Raw genomic sequence first — 20604 nt, 5'->3', positions numbered from 1 at the left:
GAGTATTTATGTGCATTTCACATTGCAGGTGCACATTTTCTTCACATATGAAAATGTAATGATCATGCGTAAATATCAAAACAATGCAAATTCTATGAAAAACAAAAGAGTCATTAAGTAACTAGTTAATGTGCCAAAAATAGTGGTAAACTAATGCTTTTCAAAGAAGTAAACTTTTCATAGTTCCTTGAGCATTGCTTGATAATCTAATAACTTAAATTAGTAAATGCCTCTTAAATGTAGGACTAATTTCCGATATGCACAAGAATGCCATAAATTAAACTTTGAAAATAGTGATGACCTAATTAAGCAAAAAATTAATTGACTTCACTACCTCGTTGAAAATTTAAAATTTTATTGAGAAACTAATAAAATGTTATGAAAGTTCAAGGTAAATGATATCTTCAACAATCAAAAGGTTCATATATTGGGTATTGTTAAATATGTTTCATAAACTATTATTTAAATATATAGTTCACATAATTAGTTAGTTGTCCTTGAAAAAGATATATAAATTGGTAATGAAAAAAAAATCTTGTTTAAAGTTCATGAATACAAGTTACAAGCTAAAATTTATTAAACAAAATAACCTTTTCTCATCTTATAAATTCTGCTACCTATTTTTTTTAATTCGTTTTGTTCCATCTTAATATTTGAATTGCAGCTCTACTTGTGAAAAACAAGAATCCTTTTTTTTTTTTTTAAACCATCCATTTTTATTCACTAGAAAATGCAGGAGCACATAGCAATTAAACTCTGAGGTAAGGGAAATTCATCCTATCCAGGCTAACAAAGCCTCTAACTCGTCCTGGCAAACTTCGAGGGCAGTAAGTGACCGATGAATAAGCTGCGCTTGCTTGACGAGCTAGGGCATCGGTTGCAGAATTCACCTCCCTGTAGTTGTGCTGTAGCTGAAAGTGTCCGTTCCAAACTATATTCCAGATCTGCCGAACTAAAGCATCAGAAAAACAAGAATCCTTATATATTGATATGGGCATGAAAAGAGACTTAAATACCATCAACATTAAGTTGGGCCTTATAGGGAACTTTGTAAATTGTCTTTTATTGAAAAAATCTCACTCTCAATTTTTTCCTTACATTTTAGATTCTTTGTTGGCTAAGTACATAAATAAATACATAACTACCTTACGTTAATAGTGTTATTTTACCAATGTAATAACTATACAGTGTCTATGTTCATCCAAAAGAGAAGAATCATGAGAGTTCTATTTAAACTTTGTTAGAATATATACTAAAGATGAAACGCTTCGATTTGCAATTGTCAACCAAGAAATTTTTTTTTTCTATTGAATTTATTCATTACAAACATGAATGTTTTTTTTTTTTTTTTACCATGAAAGCTGCTAGTTGTAGCATTTTTTGCACTTGCCTTTTATTCATGATCATCAGCTTCAGCTCTAGCTATGCTAGCCCTTCATACTTCTCATGGAATCTTAATTAACTCGCAATATGAAGGAATAGATGGGACGCACAGTAGAGCCATTCTCTATTGCATTACAAGTCCTTGTACTTATCAATGCACAACTCAGAGCTCCATCTCCCCCTCTTTCTGAAAGCAGCTTGAAAGTGACAATTGTCAGATCTTCGGCACATCCATCTGTTTTGTCTTCAAAAAGCATTACAACAAAGTAATCATTTCCTAAATCAACAAGATCAACAGCAACTCCACATGGCATGCCATCCAATAAAAGTGACATTTTTACTGCTTTCTCATCACAAATTTGAAAGGCACAGACAGGAGGATAGAAGGCAGGCATAGTGCACAACAAGATATTGTCTTTATATAGGATGGCTTTTTTCTCAAAAGGAAATGGAGGACCGCAACCATCTAGGTGTCGCACATATTGTTCGGCAGGTTGAAGCGGGAAATCAGAAAATAACTCACAAGCCTCCCACTCCCACTACACAGTGTCAAAAGCACACGCATATTCCCTAGTCAAAACACACAACCTTGAACCAATCACTACATATGCAAAGAAGCCCCTAAACATAGTGGAGTAACTACCTTTTTTGAGAAAAGGAGGAATCGACAGATCAACCCACCTATCCTCTAAAGGATAATAAACCTCAAAGCCGATGTCAACTATATCAAGAGATCCATAGCTAGGCAGGGGCCCAGATAGAACATAGATGCGACCATCAATTTCCTCTATAAGGGGGAAATACTTTGCCCCATGCATTGGGCACTTAATCTCTGCTCGAGAGTTTTCTAGAGGAGTTGAGAGAGAGATGCAACTGAATTCTCGGGGTAAGCTGCCTGGCTCATACAAGTGCCTCTCTTCCTCATTGCCCTTCACACCACCAACAGGATAGACCAAACTTCCAGCCTGAATCAAACTCATAGCAAAGTAATGTGGGGTGCATGCATCAGATGCATCCTTTATCTCACGCCAGACAAACTCCTCTTTCGGTTTAAGCCTGCTTGAAGAATGGTGAATCAATTTCCGAATTGAAAAAGACTTGAAAGAATAAAACATGGGATCCGCATAACCATCCATTTGCGTGAAGCACACCACGAGGTTTCCTGTTGTTTTTCTTTCATGCTTTCCAAAAATACAGCTAAAGGAAAGTTTCCCACTTCTCGCTTTCTCTGTTGTTCGCGACATGCTTAATCTCTAGTAAAGCGCTCGAGTTAGAACAGAAGAAAAAAGGGCGACGGCTACAAACAAACATGAATGTTTAATATTCTTGATGTTCAGTTAAATGCAATTTGTTTAAATTATAGTAATAAAAAAGGGAATGAACTGACAAGTATTTAAAGCTTGAATGATGCACAACTTGACACTATCTAACATAATTTTTATATTTTCAATGAGAACTAAAAATTATGTTAGATAGTGTCAAGTTGTGCATCATTCAAGCTTTAAATACTTGTCAGTTGATTCCCTTTTTTTCGTCTCTTTTTTACTCTAAAAAAAGTCGTGGATTTCACTCGAGGGAGAAGGATCTAGTAATGAGGTTATTTTTTATTAGTAACTATATGTACCTTCAATTTATAAGATTAAATTTATTCTTATTGCTTTGTTTAACATCTTTTTGGCCAAAAAAGAAAAAACTTTAAAATTTTATGACCAAAACTATTGGCTACTTTTTTGTTTTGATTTATCTCATCTCTATGTTGCTAATTTTCATTACATTTTGAAGGTACGTTGTTTTAATACCTAACTAACTTATATTATTGAAGGTTTTTCAAGAATTGACCATACCCAACTAAAGATGAGCAATAGCAATTGAGTAGACCTAAAGCTGTTATCCAACTAAATAAAATTTTGGTTTCATAACAAAAGAAACCAAATATAGGTATAATATTTTTTGAACTACATGTACTGTAAATTAATGGATTTTCTTATGTTGCTTTCACTTTGAATTATCTGGATGTGTTTTATCTTTACAAAGAAAAAAATGGAGAATGACGCACTTAGAGCAAAAACTTAGAAACTTTATATAGAGAATCATACATGCAAAAGTTTCAAAAAAAAGCCATAGTGGTGCAAAAGATAATCCTAGTCTTGTATACACCTTAGCAAAAGATAATCCTAGTCTTGTAATAATTGCCAAAACTAAAATATACACCTAGTGATGCACGGCTATGAACATTAGTGCTACTAGTTATTCGAGACACGTTATAGTGGATCAATTGTAAATTTAAAATGATTATGATGCATTGCAATAATTTTAGTAGAATCAATGATGCTTAAGACTATTCGTATTTGGGAACTGAAACTGTCACCAAAAGATCTGAAGGGGTTAATGGAGACAATGAAACAACCGTTTAGCCAGAGTGAAGTTAAGTGCCTCATGCTTCAGCTTCTTGAGGGTGTTAAGTATCTTCACGATAACTGGGTTTTGCGTAGAAATTTAAAGACATCAAATATACTTTTAAATAATTGTGGTGAGTTGAAGCACTGTGACTTTGGATTAGCACGTCAATATGGAAGCCCTTTGAAACCATATACTCACTTGGTGGTTACTTTGTGGTATAGGTGAGCGTAGTTTTAAGCACTATTGTCTTTTTTAGTTGAGATAATTAAAATCTTTTATCTGGTTCAGCGAAGCAGCCACTATTCAATGGGAAAACAGAAGTTGATCAACTTGACAAGGTTAACATTTTGACAACTTTCATCTGTCATGTTACTGTAGATTTTTGTATGGATTTCTTTACCAAACCGTCCTTCCACCTAAAACATAGACAGCCTCCACAAAGCACCAGTTACCCTTGTTAAATCTGCCACTTCTCCAACATTTTTCTTTGGGAATAAACTTTCAACCAAACCCCAAACCCCTGAAATACACCTGCAATTGAGCAAATATGTTTTTCAAAACTGAAATTCTATGCAATAATGATCTATTGCAAGTTAGGCGGCAGCATGGACTCCATATTTGTAGGGTTCCTATACTTTCAACAACCAAATTCATTGCAGAAATAAATTAATAAACTACTCCAGCTCCTTTAATCCTTCATTTACTATTTTTTTTCTATCCATCGTTTGCCTCTTTATCTTTTTTGTTTTTCCCTGATTTCCTATCTCTTTGGCACCGACTACTGTCTTATAAGATAGGAGAGGTAAAGGCCGAAGTAGCAGTGCTAGGGAAGGGGTCAAAGTGATGGCTGAAGGCGAGGGGACGGGAGGGAGCATAACCAAAACCCAGTAATCAACAACGAAAGGAAAAAAAAAAGGGAAAAAAGATAAACGAACCTGATATAAGCTTCAATTACAGAGTTTTTTTTGGCTTACAATTCCAGCGGTGAGTAGAAAAACTTCATGCTTCGGTGCTTCCTTTTTGCTGATTGCTATGGATCAAGATTGGAGTTTGGAGAAGGGATTAGGGTTGAGCCATTAAGGGGAGAAGGAAATAGAGATGGCAGGCATAAGGCAACTGGGCAAGGCAATTTCGGCAATTGCAGAGAGAGGAAGAAGGAGCCAGGAAGACCGAAGCGAAGGTTACAAAGTGCGAAGACTGAAGAGTGAACTGAAGATTAGGTTAATTTCGATCAAAATTGAACTGTGACTCAAAAATTGAAAAATCGCGGTTCACCATTCGATCCAATATTAACGGTTTGAACGATTTTTTACGGGTTTGACCGGTTCTTGGTCCAAATCAACACAAGCTATGAACCGGATCGAATACATGGCCAGATTGCGATCGAACCGGTCGAACCGTTCGGTCCGGCCCCCGTTTGAAAACATTGTTTAAGAGGTTAGCTAATTACCGACTTCAGAAGTTGAGATGAGGGTTTAAGGTTTTCAGTTTATTGTTATTCCTTTTTTACCTTTTTTTTGTTTTGATTTTTTGTCAGTTAACTTATTTATATATTTTTCCATCCGACATGGAAAATTAGGTTTTATTGAGTTTACTGACTTTAGGCAAATTAATAGAAATGGACTCTTCAAATCCGTACAAGTTCGGTCCTCTTTTGATCTTTGTTAAAATTTTGAAATTTACAAGCAGTTGGGCAAAGAAGGAATTACGTTTAATTTCAAAAATAATTATAAAAAAAAGATAATAACTATACTTTTTGTGAGGATTTTGTTCTATGTAAATAGATTAATCGTTTTTTCAAGTGAAAGGAATCAAGCATCTTCTACTTATAAATCTTCTTATTTAGTAGCAAAAAAGCCTAATCTAATAATGTGCAAAAAAAGACTAATCTAATTAAATACAAGCAGTATCAAGTATAAAAAAGCAATTCAACATCCAAAACTTTATAAGTAAATAACTTGAACTATAATTGGATATAAGATTTATTGAAAGAATATGTTGGATATAATTGGATATTTCAAAACACACTACTCTTACATACTTGATATTTGAAAAATATAAGATTATTTGAAATAATGCCATATAAGATTATTTAAAATAATGATGTGATATATGTAAAATAAAAAATTAGTTGAAAATTATATTTATGATGTAAGAGGATTTTTTTTTTGACAAAATTATATTGTCCAAAATATAATTGCCTAATTGGGAATGATTTTATAATTACGATAACTTTATGGGAGGTTAACGTAATTTTGTCAAATTGGAAAAGGTACAGAAACCTGTAAATAAGAAACCTGTAATAAGGTACATAAACCTTATTAGATTAGTCTTTTTTTTTGCTACTAAATAAGAAGATTTATAAGTAGAAGATGCTTGATTCCTTTCACTTAAGAAAACGATTAACCTATTTACATAGAACAAAATCCTCACAAAAAGTATAATTATTATCTTTTTTTTACAATTATTTTCGAAGCTAAACGTAATTCCTTCTTTGCCTAACTGCTTGTAAATTTCAAAATTTTAACAAAGATCAAAAGAGGACTGGACTTGTACGGATTTGAAGGGTCCATTTCTATTAATTTGCCTAAAGTCGGTAAAACCTCAATAAAACCTAATTTTTCATGTCGGATGGAAAAATATATGAATAAGTTAATTGACAAAAAATCAAAACAAAAAGAAAAAGGTCAAAAAGGAACAACAATAAACTAAAAACCTTAAATCCTCCTCTCAACTTCTGAAGTCGGTAGTTAGCTAACTTCTTAAAGTTGAACCCTCCCCCCTTCTCCCTCCCTTTTCCAGAGATTGAGCTTGGATAGAGGCATCAATGGCGATGCCCGCGGACGCTCGAGCCGTAAAGTCTCTAAACACAGGCAAGGGAAGCAAGAAATTTGTTGTAAGCTACCTATCTTTCTTAATATTTTTGTATGCATATGAAAAATTGCAGTTCCTTTTATTCAAGTTGTTCATTTTTTTTCCTTATTGGTTGATGAGAGTATTATGGAATTGTTTTTTTTTTAAATTCTAAAGTTTTTTTTGGGGTGGTGCAGTACAAGTCCAATGTTCAACAAATTGCAGAGATTGAAATTAATGTATACTGAAGTTTGGACCCTGTTAAAGCTGAGTCTTCTGAAGGGTCCACGTTTACTCTCCATTCAACTAGGCAATCGAGAAAAAACGTGGACCCTTCAGAAGGCTCAACTTTAATAGGGTCCAAATTTCGGTATACATTAAGTATAAAAGTAAGCTTGGTAATCTAGTACTCGGCTAGAAATAAGCTAATTAATGTTTCTAGATTCAGAACAAGGTAAAGACCATGAGAAATATATGGATAAACATGGAAAGGTATACGTTCTGACTTTTGCATTTCAACAGTTTTACATGGCCTATGGATTTCTCAAATTTTCAAGGTTGAAACAAGTGCTTACTGACTTTCCATCAATAATTGGATTTCACAATTGAAACATGCAAAATCCAGATACTACTCGATAAATGAGGAAACAGACGACATGTCTAGCAGCAGAGTCGATGATTAATAATATCCATGCCTAAAGAACACTATCACCAGCATCGTCTAGTTCATAACTTATTTCACTTTCCACCAAAAGGAAAATTAAAGGAACACAATAGGAACAAACATGGGAAGTGTATGAAGTTTACATACTATATTCTTGTGACTATTTTCAGTGTGCTAGACTTCAAATTCTCCACCTTAGTCCCTGAAAATATCGGCGTACCGTGCATGGGCTGTACTGGACTTCAGAGGTTTATAGAGCTTGCAACAGGTTTATAGAGCTTGCAACGATAAAAATGAATGCCAACTTCTATTATTATTGCTTCTAGCAAGGACTATGTGTTTTCTAAACCTTTGATTGTATAGGCGTCTTCTACAGATTGATAAGGGATTTAAAATCTCTCTTGCTATGAATAGAATATGAAGAAAGTGTCTGTCTTATATTCGTGATCTACAATCTGGAAGCCTAGCTTTTCATCATAATGAGTTATGGGACAACATAATTTGAAAAATGTTGCATACTTTTCTTGGATCTTGTTTAGTCCCTTTGGATTTAGTTTGGGTGAAAAGAGAAGGAATTAGAGTTGCTCATGCACTGAGCAGGCAAGCTAAGAATGTTGATTATCAAAGTGTAATTGGTGCTCATTGCGCCTAATTGCGTCCAACTTTCGTTTTTGGGTCATTCTTACAAACAAATCCTATTCTTTTCTCTCAAAAATTACAGAATTTAAAATAGGAAAATATTAGAAAATAAAATCTAAGTTTTTCTTTCAGATATATTATTTTACTTGCATAATAAATACATTTTTCAATCAATTTATTTATGTTTTCAACTATCTTTTCATCACACACACACACACACAAAAAGTGTTACAATAATCAGTTTGAATGATGTTTCAAATAACATACTATAATTCAATATAATGTCTTCTTGAGAAGAAGATTTTGAACTAAAAACAAGCAAATCTCACACAAAAGCGTTCAGGACCCTCCTAATCCCTCATATTCACATATCTTAATTTTTATTTTCTCATTTAATCAGTATATACCTTGACGGTTATCCTTATGTAGTGTCAATCTAATTTACTACTCCCTCCGTCCCACTTTGATAGTCCTATTTTCCCTTTTCGTCTGTCCCAAATTGTAGTCTACTTTCCAATTGAAAAATGTAGTTGTATTTTAAATTTCCTAACATACGGTTATTCAATATAAGTTGTCGTTAGTATAAACCTACCCCATTCAATGAGTTTATTCTTTTTTTACTATCAATTCAAATTCTCATAAAGTTGTACTCTAATTAATATGAAGGTATTTTAAGAAAATAGCTACCTAAATTGATTGTTCCAACAAAATTAACTACTTTTTCTTAAACCGTGTGAAAAAAGAACCAAGACTATTAAAGTGGGACGGAAGGAATATCATTTTTCTTTTCTAACTTTTAGGTCCTTGAGAATTTGGTCCGAGCACAATTAGGATGTCAGAACATACCTGTAAGATGATAGGAAACATTTTTCACTTTCTCCATTCTCATGGAATGTCTTTTGCTTGCATTTATCAATTTTTTTTAATACAAATTCAAGTACAACATTGTTATAAATGGTCCTGTACTGAAAAAAGGGGAATAAGGATGAATCTATCTAATTTATTGAAAGGCACGAAGGAGTAAAATAACCTTCGGCCAAACTAAAATCTAGATAGGAAACGCAATCAAGTAGTTGAACCCCTTGACTAGTGTCCAGTGAGGAGCTTTAGTTCCTTTTGGTGGCCGCTAGACCAAGAACCAGTAGTTGCATTTATCATGTAAAAACACAATGAAGAAATTAACTTGATATATTTCCTTCTGCATGCACTTAGTTGAGGCGACATAAGGTAGAAGAGATGTTTTAATATCTAACACAGACGAATCAGACAAATCATATGACCCTCCAATCAACTGTTGTAGTGCAATTGCTCGTGCCTTTGATCTCACTGCAGTAACTATTTAGTTAAGGATGTTGCTAAATATCATTACTACTATGAAAGTATCGAGGTTAACAAATGCATGATATCTAAAGATACATTTGCCCAAGTATGCTAAATTCTAAAAGATATTTCACTTTTTTACTAAACCCTAGTTGCATTTACCACAATTTACGCTACCAAAACTTTTTCTGTAAACTCAACATGGTCGTATAACGTATAACACTTGAAACCAGACGCCTGCATGATGCAGAAAATGTCTTCTCAGCTCATTTTACCTGAAATTGAAAATGTTCCGCCCCTGCAGGGCAATAAGCACCAGGCAACACTCCTCACGCCCATCCAAGCCAGTTGCTGGATACATGCCTTTGAGCCAGGAATTTTACAAAAGCATCTATTCCAAAAGTGATGGCACCAGTCCTGTGATTCAGATACGTCTGATCACCCGCATGTATGCCAGTCTTTACAGTTTTCAACGCATCCATCTTCCCATCTTCAAAGTCATTATTTTTCTTTTCTTGTTCGCACGATGCTTAGCTGCAATCCTCAGCTTTCTCTTAGCATTTCGAACAGGATTAACCACAGCCATGAGCTTTTCTTCGTGTTTCCTCCTATCCCTCTTTGCTTTGAGATCTTTCTGTATTTGACTGTAAACTTGAACAAAGTTCTGCATTCCCATGTTATCTCGAATGCTTTCACAAACCTCTTGTGCTAACTGCTTCATATCATCTGCCAGAGATTATTGAATAATGATGTAAAGATACTGTGTTTTAAGAACATCAGCGAGCAAAAGTGATTACAGATAACCTTGCAAGGTGAGATCCATTTACTTCATTTTCCCGTTGAACCAAAAAAACACATGCTTGTGAGAGTATATTTGAAGCCATCAAGATGCAGGGTAATATTTCTTTTTCTTCCCACAAAACCTTTTTGGTTTGTATGGCTTCCCAGCACAGGCATGATTTGATGCTTAAAGACTATCACAGGTACTAGACAAACTTGTTTCATTGTTAACTTTTTGAATAGAAAGCAATCTATTTCACAAAACAACGCCTTCCAATTAACCAGAACAAAATTTTTTCACACAGCAAATCTCCAATGCCTACTTTTGCACTCCCCATAGGTGAATTGAACGTTATTTGATAAACCACTGGAAGCAAGAAAACATTGAAAATACATCAGTTTAGAGAGAGTAGGAAAAATCTTTTCCGACCATATTGCACATTGAATTTCAAGTAGATAGTGTGTAACAATTGTCATGATTCATTCAAATACGGACTTTTAAGTAATTTCCATCTTTTAATTGTCCTGGTGCAGGGAAGATGACTTTATTAATCAGATTAAAAAGGGAAAAAAAAAGATATCGTCTAACATGAAACTAACACCTACAACCATCACTTTTCCCATATAAATTCGGACTCAAACAAATTAATTCTATTTAATGAATATCTTTGCTATTTTTAAGACAGAGATCCTCTTTCAAGTTTCAGGAGTCAATACCATGACATCCAGCTGTATGAAACAGAAAACAAGCAACATAACAACTGTTTATATTGCTACTCAGCACTTTATTACGAACCAATAAATTATGTCAACAACCATTATTTACAAGTCACGCAGTTTAATGAAAAGTTTGCTTCCCAAACACATCTAATCAACAAGAAATTCAATACCTAAAAAAAAAAAACTACTACAACTACTACAGACATTTGAAGGTAATCAAAGACGTGCAACTGGATGGATCCTAAACACAAGGAAAAATCCGTAAAGATTGAATACAACGATAAATCTGTAAGGCATAGGGGACCATTATGCCAATTCTTGAGTTCATCAAAATTTAACACTGGTGGAAAATTTTCCAGATAAAGGAAACCCATCATAAATCATACAGGAGTAAAATAATGCAAGACAATAGTAAAGAAAAAGACAGGAAAAAACTTAAGACTCATCAACCAGAAAAGATTGCTACCGCAAGAAAATCATTTCAATCAACTAGACAAAATTCACAATGAAGTACACAATGCACCTAAACAAGAAGAATATGATCAGACTAAGAACGTATATTTTGTTAGTCTTTTTATATCGAGGAACAATAATCTAGCTAGCAATTTGACAACTGCACTTCCTATATTTTTCACATGGCAAGAATAACATTGATTTTTTCTGAATATAAGTATCAGAATAATGCAAACAAGCTTCGGACTTGTAACCCTTGCAATTATAAGCAATAAAGAAACAGGGTAGAGATGGGGAGAAAGACAGACTGTGTAGAGTCATGGCATTTGGAGGGCAGGCAGGTGGGAAAAGATGGATAATGCACCTCTGTCAAGTAATGGTATCAGAAGAATTTACCTGAAACAACTCTACCGGCATATCCTTCAGAGACTTTGTATAGAGGTACCAGCATCTGGTAAGAATAATTTTGCCCACTATCCTCCAGGACCAGTGTTGTATTCTTGTATTCTCCAAGAAGTGTTGGTGAGATCAACTTGAAACAATGGAATACAACTTTCATCTGCACAAAAACATCACACGGAATTTAAAAATTTAAAAAAAAAAGGAATTCCAAGATACTGAAATTTGAAAACATGGTAATTTGACCTGAACAGACCCGTAATGCAAAAAGGTTCTCATAGATGTTCCATAAATGCTAAACACTACGCTCTTACAAATTCTACAAATACAAGAAGAATGCGAACATCATAAACAAATGAAGAGTTTTGAGATTCAGTGCACCTGTATAGTCTCCATTGCCAGAGATATCCTTCCCATTCTTTTGAGCAGATAAGAAACAATAAAGTATTGTTGGGGCTTATTTTTCTGTTCACTGTGTGGCACACCAAGGTCAGAGGTAAGATATGCTAATGTGCCCCTTCCCTTCCTTGAATCCAGCATATGGAAAGCTTTAAGAAAACAACCTTGCTCTTTATCTTCAAGCTGAGACCAGAACTTTGGAAAATCAACATATTCAATCTGTCGTAGGAGCGAATGCAAATGACAAATTGTAAAGACAAGGTTATGCGTAATCAAGGTGCTGGCAGCATCATCTGGTGGCTGTGTTTTCAGTTGGTAGCAAAGTGAGGCTGCTATGTGGAAAAGTCTAGTTGGTCTCATGAGAAAGCATGCTTCTCTGCAAGATTCAGTTACGTGTGTAAAGTACAATGTCACTAAACGACTTGATATGTTTCGCAACCACAAATGTGGGTGCAATAGGAACTCGCAGATCATCTCCCATATCTCCTGTAAGAAACCATATGTAGAAGACGTCTATAAGATCATCACCATAAAGGATAACGAAAACATAAAGGGAAACCTCAAAGATTCCTAATGTCAGCACAATTTGGCTATTGTCATCTTTAAAGAGGTTCAACTCAACTTCCTAATGGAAGCCATCGAGCATCTTCTGAGTATAATTCAATGGACAGAAAGGAAGTAAACAAGGAACTTTCTTTTGGGAACAGGAAAAGATAAATGTAGGGAAGAGAATACAGACAATAAAACTACAATGGAAAAGATAATGATAATATATCTAGCAGACAGATTAAATCAGTAATTTCACCAATCAAAAGTTGGCATTACAGAATAGGTCAAGCCAACAGGCCATTGGCTAACTTCATTTATCTTTACAAAGTTTACCTTTTGTTTCTCCATTACAAAAGCGGCAGCAGAGATAAAAATATATCGTCAAGTGCCTTCATTAAGACCTCTACGCAACAAGAGAAGATGTTCTTTACAAGTACTCCAATGAAAAATCTCATACTAGTCAGTATTAGGTGCCAGATACATGGTTCAACTTGCATGTCTGACACTTGCAGACATATTAAGATCTAAAACTGAACATACAACAAACACAAAATAGGAAAGTCATTGTGAGAGAGAAATTTTCAAATTCTCCCTTTTGGTCCTCCTCTTCTCTAGATGCAGACTAACATAAGGCATCCATGATCAAGGCTTAATAGACAAGGTAGTTATGGACTTGTTTCTCCAAAGAAAACCAGAAACATCTACAATCTTCAAAGTCTTGCAATTAATCTTAAAAATAAACAAAAAAGGAACCAGCATAGTAATAATTCAAATTCACTATGAGGGACAATGTCTGTTTGGTTCGACAATACTAGACACCAAAATTGCAGGTAGCATAAGGTCAAAGAAACCAAAATAGCTGTAATAACTGAACAAAGAAAAAAAAAGAAAACAAAAATCAGACATTCAAATAATCCACCTAAAAATTTCCTATGGCTTCATCGCCCAAAAGTTAACGGTTTCTTGGTATGATACTTGACGAAAAGAAAAACCTTAACATATAACTTATCATCCATCAGCTCGATAACAACACACTTTTTTAGAGTATGTTCTTTTATAGCTGCGAAGGATAAGAGAAATCTACAGAATCATCTTTTACCCCAAAAAAAAAAATCCTTACAAATTTGACATATTTTCAAGTTTCCAATGTGATAGACATACTAATTAACATCCATAGACTCCATAAAAAATTCTCAGGATGATATATCTCATGGTCTATGCAGTCAACTAGCAGGATGATAAAAGTTGTGCCCTGTGTTGTCGCTGTTCTTCTCACTATAAAAAGATTCAAGTGAATTTAAAGAGTTGTTCCCCGAAAACTGTTCACATAAACACACAAACTAACACACATCCTTGTGCATATTGAAGCAATATGTACCTCAAGATCCTTCTCAAAGCATAGTTTCTGGAATTGGTTCAGTATCTTCTCCAGTAAAACCAGTGAATAATAAGCTTCCTTCCACAAGGGAACCCCTGCTTCATTGGAGACATTCAGTTGGCTAATAGCAATATGATTGACAGCAGACTGAAGAATTCTTCTCATCATTGGCAGTACATCACTAATATGTTTCTGAAATCCTTGCTTCATAACTTCCACCAGTAACCCTAGTACCTACACAAGGGAGAAATGCAATCAGGCCGCGGGGGGGGGGGGGTAAAAAGAAATCTGAAAAGCATGTCAGCAAATACTTCAGGAAAGCTATCTAAGATACATTATATCTAAAGGAATTAAAAATATGTAACAGATTTCATAAAGACTTGAGCCCTTACACTGAAGGATTGCTATATGCAAAAAGGACAATATGTATATGGCTTGTTCATGAGTCCAACTAGACACAGGTAACCTGAAAGGGTCGAAGGCTGCCTGCTAAATGATGATGTTTAGAATTGAAACTTAGCCAATGCCCCCCATGCCAACAAGTTCCTCATTATGTTTTGTTGTGATTAACATGAGAGAGAGAAAGAGAGAGAGCTTCTGCCACCAGACAGTCACTGTCTTATTGCATGTGTCAAATTTGGCAGTCTAGTGAACTCTTTAACCAAGATGCATTCCAACTATGCAAGTCCGTAGTGAAAAGAATTTCATTCTTCTTAGTTCTCTCATATAGGACAAATTGGGTAACTTTAGTTCAGCAATTTTGACGCGAAGTAGGTTTGGAAAAGTATTGTGTCAGAAGTTCTCCAAATTATACATCGTAGTTTGACAAAGCAAGCTAGGAAAATCCTTTTGCTCCAACTTCACTTTTTTCCTGGAATATTTGAAGCAGTAACACAAAACATCCATTTGGTTCATGGGATGATGCAGGATTGGAATACCAACCCATGTCATCCATTTAGTTGGATTTATACACGGGATCAATCATCTTTGTTAGCCAGAATAATGCCATGTCCATGGGATAAAATAATCCATGGGGGAGGTGGTATTATTTATCCTAGGATGACAAATTGATGTGATAAGAAACATTATCATTTTTAAGCTATTTTGCACTAAAAAGGGTACCCACTGGATTAAAGCTACTCTCACCAAACATAAAATTGGACTTTTTATGGGATATCCAATGAATAATCCAATACTAACCAAAATAGAAATAATTATATGAGACATCCAAGTATGAATTATCCATGGAGAACTAATCTCGTTATCTCTTCCCTAATCCCATACATGAACCAAATAAGCCCCAAGGAATTCATCCTTTCAAGTGGTGCCTTTTTAAGATATCTCATAAATTTTCATTTCTATGCATAGAATTTTCAAGAAACTTTTTTTTACCCAATTAATTTGTTAATATGCCCCACTCACAAAAAGAAAATGTACAATTCAAATGTTGTGTTGTAAAAGAATTTCTTTCTACCTTGATATTGATAAAAAATATTAATATAAATATGTACCTATATTTGATCTGGTAACATTTTTAATAAAAGAATCAAGTACCACACATAATCCATCGCTTTAAAGATGTTTCAAAAACTACCTCAATAAATTAATAGTTTAGTTTACTCCTTACTGGTGATTTTTTTTAATACAGAAAAAATTCGTGTTCTACTTTAGTAGGTTCCTTACACCCCCTTGTCATTTTTAATAATAATGCATGCCGCTACTTCATATTTCTTACTATGTGTATTTGTTATTGCCCAATACAATTTGCAGAGCTTTGTTTTCATTGTGCCCCAACTGAAAATTTTCTGGCTCCGCCACTAGTCAGCAGATGGAACCAACTAAAGGTATTTCAACTAAGTATCCATATATTTCCACTGAGGTTTTCTCATTCTCTTAACTGTATCCCATCTCCACATCAATGAAATTTCTCCATTAAACAGACTCATAATTCCTGATAGCACAAAAAAAAAAAAAAAAAAAAAAAAAACTTCACCTATAGAACAGAGTCCACAACTTTACCTGTGCTGCAGCACTCCATAGATGCTGTTTTTCGCCCACATACCAGGAGACACTATACTCAAGAATGGATTTAAGTGAGCGAGAACTGACACGCCCAATAAGCAGCTTTATAGAAGCACCAGTCATGGAACGGACTTTGTTGTCATGGTCATTAGCCAAACAAACCACCAGACGCACAAATATCGTCTGTGACTGCTCATCAAGAATACTTGCTGGAAACTTCATTATAATGGCATGCAGCATTTCAAGTACAGCTTCTCTTCCAGAAGAATGTTCATATCTGCATCCAACACAAAATATCCGTATGAGAAGTCATAACAGAGTAACAACTCCAACAACAAATGACTCTGCCACAAACACTACAAGAATTCAATAAACTTGCCTGAGATTCGCAAGAAAGAAATCAAGATGCTGCTGCAAGCGTTTCTCTGACAGATGATAGTCAAGCAAAAATTGGAGTAAAATTTGACTACATTTCTTACGTATTGATTCCACTTGGCTGGTTATCATCAGCTCTGCAACCCTCTTGACGACATCATATATCTCAGGAACTACCAGCTTCCTATTCACTATTGATTTTAGAAGGGAAAGGGACACAATAGATGGATTTCTTTCTATGTCAACAAATAAAGGAAACTGAATTAACATGTGCAACTGATCTGCTGAAAGTGTAACACCAGTGTTATGAAGAAGCACAGTCAACAGCCTCAAACAAGACTCCACCAAAGGACTGCCAGCATTTGCTGAACGTTGAGCAATAAACAATAAAGAATTCTTTATCTTGTCAGACTGGGATTCAAGGGAGGGCAGAGGTAATCGTACCAGAGGAGAAAGGCATCTGAGTGCTGTCGTCACAATGTTCTCGTATTTTGAACTCAAGCAATCACCCAACAAGTGAACCAAAGGGTCTAACAGTGACAGCTGCTCCTCGTCTTTTCTGTTCAGTTTCATGCCCTTAATGTGATTTTGCAATAATCCAAGTGCAAAACCAGTAATTAAGTGAGAATATCTGGGCTCAAGATTTATTAACCTGTCTGAATTAATCATTTGACTATCCACCAAATCACAGTCTCCTTTCCCTGCCTCTGACATATATACGTGTTTGCGTTCATGATTTACATCATCTATGCCATCCTTAATGAGGCGATATACAAATATAAACAGTTCAGTTTGATCTACAGACGCATTAGACTGAATTCCATCAGCAATGTGATTCAACATATTCTCCAATTTCGATTTCTGTTTTGGAGATAGCTGCTTCTGTAGATGAGCTGTAACAAGAGAAAGGAGCTTCACAGCATGGGTTCTAAATGTGATGTTTTGCGCAACCAATTTGAGGGTTTCAAATGACTTCTGCTTCCGAGTCTCCTTCATTTTTGAAGCAATTTTGTCCACCTCTTTCTGCTCAGAAACATCTCCAAGTATATCAATCTCTATCACCGAAAAAAGATCTTCAAGACAAGAATCCAACTTCCCCCTAATGGGATTGATAAGAAACTTTGACAATATAAAATTCAGGGTATAACCAAGTGTGTGCAATTCAGATCCCCTTTTGAGGGTGCCCCTCAAGACTTTGACCATGAATTGTAGGTGCTCCAACCCTAGCTCCTTTAAACAAGCAGCCAAAGCCAATCTAGCCTCATCTCGAACACTCTCCAAGCGATGCTTAAGGAAGTTGGAGATGCGATGAACAATATTTGGAAGTTGCAAATTCATAATTTCACCAGGAAGTAATTTGAGTAACTTAAGGGCAACTAGACTGATGTTCACATTCACATTATCAGAATCAGATAGCAATTCTTGTATCTTGGGAAGCATTGTCTTCTGAATACACGTCTGTATATCAGAAAATTTAGCTGGCTGTGTGCATCTCCTCAATTCTCTAGAAGATATTCTCTCAAAAGCTTCGGCACGAAGGACACCCTCTGCAGGAGTTTCAGAGAAGTGAAAGTGGTCCAGAATACAGCATATTAATCGCAATATGACCTTCTGCTTCTCTCGTTTAGTCATTTCTCGAAAGCAGTTCATTAATAGTTCATAGTACTGTTTCCAGGTCATGCAACCAGCAATTGATGCAATAGCCTCCATACATGCACTTCTGACATTTTCACCCTTCCCCTCTTGTACACCAAATAACAAATTGAAAAAGAGTGGGATAAACACTTTGGTGCTAACAACCTGGAAGGCAACAGCAGCAAAGAAAATAAAGTCATGCAAATGCAGGAAAATGGTAGGATGTGATGCAGTATAGAGCATATAAGAATTACCTCAGAATGATTTCCTGTACTAATGAACTGCGAAAATCGAGAAAGTGCCCTGGCTCGCCTGTGTTTCTGCATGTAGGAAAGGTGAACATATCAGAAGACAATACGTTTAGATCTCTGAATTGCCTCAAATGAAACTAAAGATCAACCATGCATGTCATACAATCAACCGCACAGAGGTCCAAAGCTACCCATAAACAAGTAATTGCACACTTAACCTCCAAATAAATTACTTGTATCGAATAGTACCAATACTTTAAGATGTTGTCTAGCATGGCCAGAATATTACCGATAGCAAAACATAAGAACTACAAAGTAAGCTTAGAATTAGCATCCAAAAACTCCCTCACTGCAAATATTTCCCACTAGCTCCCTAAACTTTACAACTGACAATTAACCTAAGCCAGTTTGACAAAGCACCATGATAAGCCCTTTGCCAAGATAGTTTTAGTTAGCGATTATCAAATCCGTCGTCAAAGCAACTATAAGCAAAGTGATGGCAGATTTATAGACTAATTCCAACCAGGTAGCATAGACCCAGATGTGGAGTCACTACTGTTCCACCATCCAATTCAGAATCCAGGGGGAGGATGTCCCAATTAAGGGTCTATTCACTGACAATTCAAAAATCTGCCCAGTGGGTGATCCGAACAGGGCAGCAATATTCGAACTGTGACTTCAGATCCTACCAGTTTACAGCCATAAACAGCACCCCTTGGTGCAATGAATAGGTATCATCCCTCGCCATTGCTAACGTGCTATAGCTAGGCGATGTTTTTTAATCGTAAGCATTGGAACAATAATGATCAAATCTACAATGCAATAAATGATTTTAACTTGTACCAAGTTGTGGAAAAATCTAATTGCTCTGCCATAAACAAAAGACATATTCAAGTTGCATCTATGTTAGATCACTTATATTCAAAACTTCTCTCATTTTAGGTTTACTTCTTAAATGCTTTTCAATTTCCAATCTGGTATTGTCTCCTAAGCCAAAGATAACCAGCTATAACCATATATATGATGAGAAAAGATAGAAGAGACACAGTATACAGGACATCAATCAGTTATTTATACTTTAGACACTAAGGAAGGGAAGAACATGGTAGAACAGTTGAAGTGAATGCATAGAGAATAACAGCTTAGAACCCCCTCTATGGTGTTCATCTTGTGTATCTTCCTATGCTCATAAACTTTCACAAAAAAAAAAAGGAGGGGGGCGGGGGGAACAGCACTAGCAACATGTATTTTTCTCCTAAGAAGTGCGTTTAAATTTGACACCCTGTTTTTGCAACATTCTTACTCAAATATATATGTAATACACAAGAAATTTAGCCATACTATCAAAGGAAAGCTATTCATTTTCATAACAGAAAAGGAAAGACGCAAGAACCCAACACCAAGAATAAACTCTGACGTGCATATATTTCCCAGTTAAAACAAACTCATGAATTACCTGTAAATGAATAACATTATTGAAGAAATCCTGCTCTGGATCTTGACTGTACAAAGTTCCATAAGATTCGAGGTTTGCAACCTTTGGAAGCTTCAACACCATTTCTCGCAGTAAATCAATCCAAAGCTGAAACCAAACCCACAAATATTTTAAACAAATACTTCCATCTTATTAAGAAAAGAGACAGAGACAAGCACCCCCAAAAACAATTAACTTTTGACTTAAAGCTTTATACCTTTTGAACAGAAGTTTCCCTATTCATTGCATTTCCCATATGCTTCAAAAGAAAGCTAGTTACAATATGCTGAATAAGAGCTTCAGTCCAGCACCCTTGATCAGATTTATCCTTTGACTCAACAATTTCAGAGGCAAATTCAACAAAGCAGAGCAACAATCTATATGCACTCTGCCGGAAGATCAACTCTTCAGATGACATGTCATATGCAGACTGAGACAAAATGATCAGTGCATGCTCTTTCCCCACCGTGTGGAAAAACTCCCTGTTGATCTTTTCATATGCACCAATTATAGTGTCATAATCAAGGGACCCAATATCCATTGCGGAGGTTGCATTCATTTCATTCAGAAGCTTTGCCTAGACACAAGAAACTGGGGGTTTACTAAAGACAATGATAACCTTGTAACTGAACCAGAAAGAAAAATAAATATTACCACGACAAAGACAGAAGAATCATCTTTAGCAAGAGCATTAAGAACATCACAAATGGACTTCCTGACATCCAGCCCAGCAAATGTAAGCAAGGGAGATACTGAACTCAAAATTTTAGAATTATTTTCACTTCCCACAACTTCAACCACAGATTGAAGTATCTGTAAAATGACAACACAAGAATCTGCCAAGGAGAAATTTAAAGAAAAAATTGGTAGTCAGAATAGGAAGTTGTAAGGAAACAAAAATACATCAAGC

At 35.4% G+C, this 20604-nt stretch overlaps 2 protein-coding genes across 11 annotated transcripts in view; both read right to left on the bottom strand.

Moving 5' to 3' along the window:
- Window positions 1-650: 650 nt before the first annotated feature.
- On the bottom strand, window positions 651-5035 carry LOC113724173 (uncharacterized). 4 transcript variants are annotated; one of them, XR_011824048.1, is made up of 4 exons: window positions 4719-5035; window positions 2027-2439; window positions 1391-1627; window positions 651-952 (listed from the first exon to the last, which is right to left on the bottom strand). XR_011824048.1 is itself a non-coding variant. In XM_072071490.1 (3 exons), exons 2-3 carry the CDS (start codon window positions 2361-2363, stop codon window positions 1455-1457), a joined length of 510 nt encoding a protein of 169 aa, XP_071927591.1. In that variant the 5' UTR covers window positions 2364-2439; window positions 4719-5035; the 3' UTR covers window positions 1273-1454. The 4 variants fall into 4 exon arrangements, 1 of the variants encoding a protein (XP_071927591.1); XR_011824099.1 differs by having other exon boundaries at window positions 651-944; XR_011824150.1 differs by lacking the exon at window positions 651-952 and having other exon boundaries at window positions 1273-1570; window positions 4719-5032.
- A 4242-nt stretch (window positions 5036-9277) lies between these two features.
- Window positions 9278-20604, bottom strand: part of LOC113739189 (uncharacterized) — a 29746-nt gene continuing 18419 nt past the window's right edge. For all 7 annotated transcript variants that reach the window (XM_072071430.1, XM_072071482.1, XM_072071415.1 and 4 more), the window contains 10 exons: window positions 20349-20530; window positions 19912-20271; window positions 19677-19802; window positions 18224-18289; window positions 16339-18134; window positions 15957-16236; window positions 13938-14171; window positions 11993-12496; window positions 11609-11771; window positions 9278-9985 (listed from right to left, as the gene is read on the bottom strand). In XM_072071430.1, the coding sequence (XP_071927531.1) occupies window positions 9729-9985; window positions 11609-11771; window positions 11993-12496; window positions 13938-14171; window positions 15957-16236; window positions 16339-18134; window positions 18224-18289; window positions 19677-19802; window positions 19912-20271; window positions 20349-20530 (3968 nt within the window). In that variant the 3' untranslated portion in view covers window positions 9278-9728. The remainder of the gene's footprint in view (window positions 9986-11608; window positions 11772-11992; window positions 12497-13937; window positions 14172-15956; window positions 16237-16338; window positions 18135-18223; window positions 18290-19676; window positions 19803-19911; window positions 20272-20348; window positions 20531-20604) is intronic.

This window comes from Coffea arabica, chromosome 1c (genome assembly GCF_036785885.1).
Source record: "Coffea arabica cultivar ET-39 chromosome 1c, Coffea Arabica ET-39 HiFi, whole genome shotgun sequence".
Taxonomy (NCBI): domain Eukaryota; kingdom Viridiplantae; phylum Streptophyta; class Magnoliopsida; order Gentianales; family Rubiaceae; genus Coffea; species Coffea arabica.
This window is presented reverse-complemented; position numbering and strand designations above follow the sequence as displayed.

What these genes read in the sequence shown, in the direction of transcription:
- LOC113724173 (XM_072071490.1), bottom strand. Translation starts at nt 2,363, where the DNA reads ATGAGTTTGATTCAGGCTGGAAGTTTGGTCTATCCTGTTGGTGGTGTG. An exon ending in TCCTCCTTTTCTCAAAAAAG is followed by an intron (nt 1,628 to 2,026) that starts GTAGTTACTCCA and finishes TGCTTTTTGAAG; the next exon opens with ACAAAACAGATGGATGTGCC.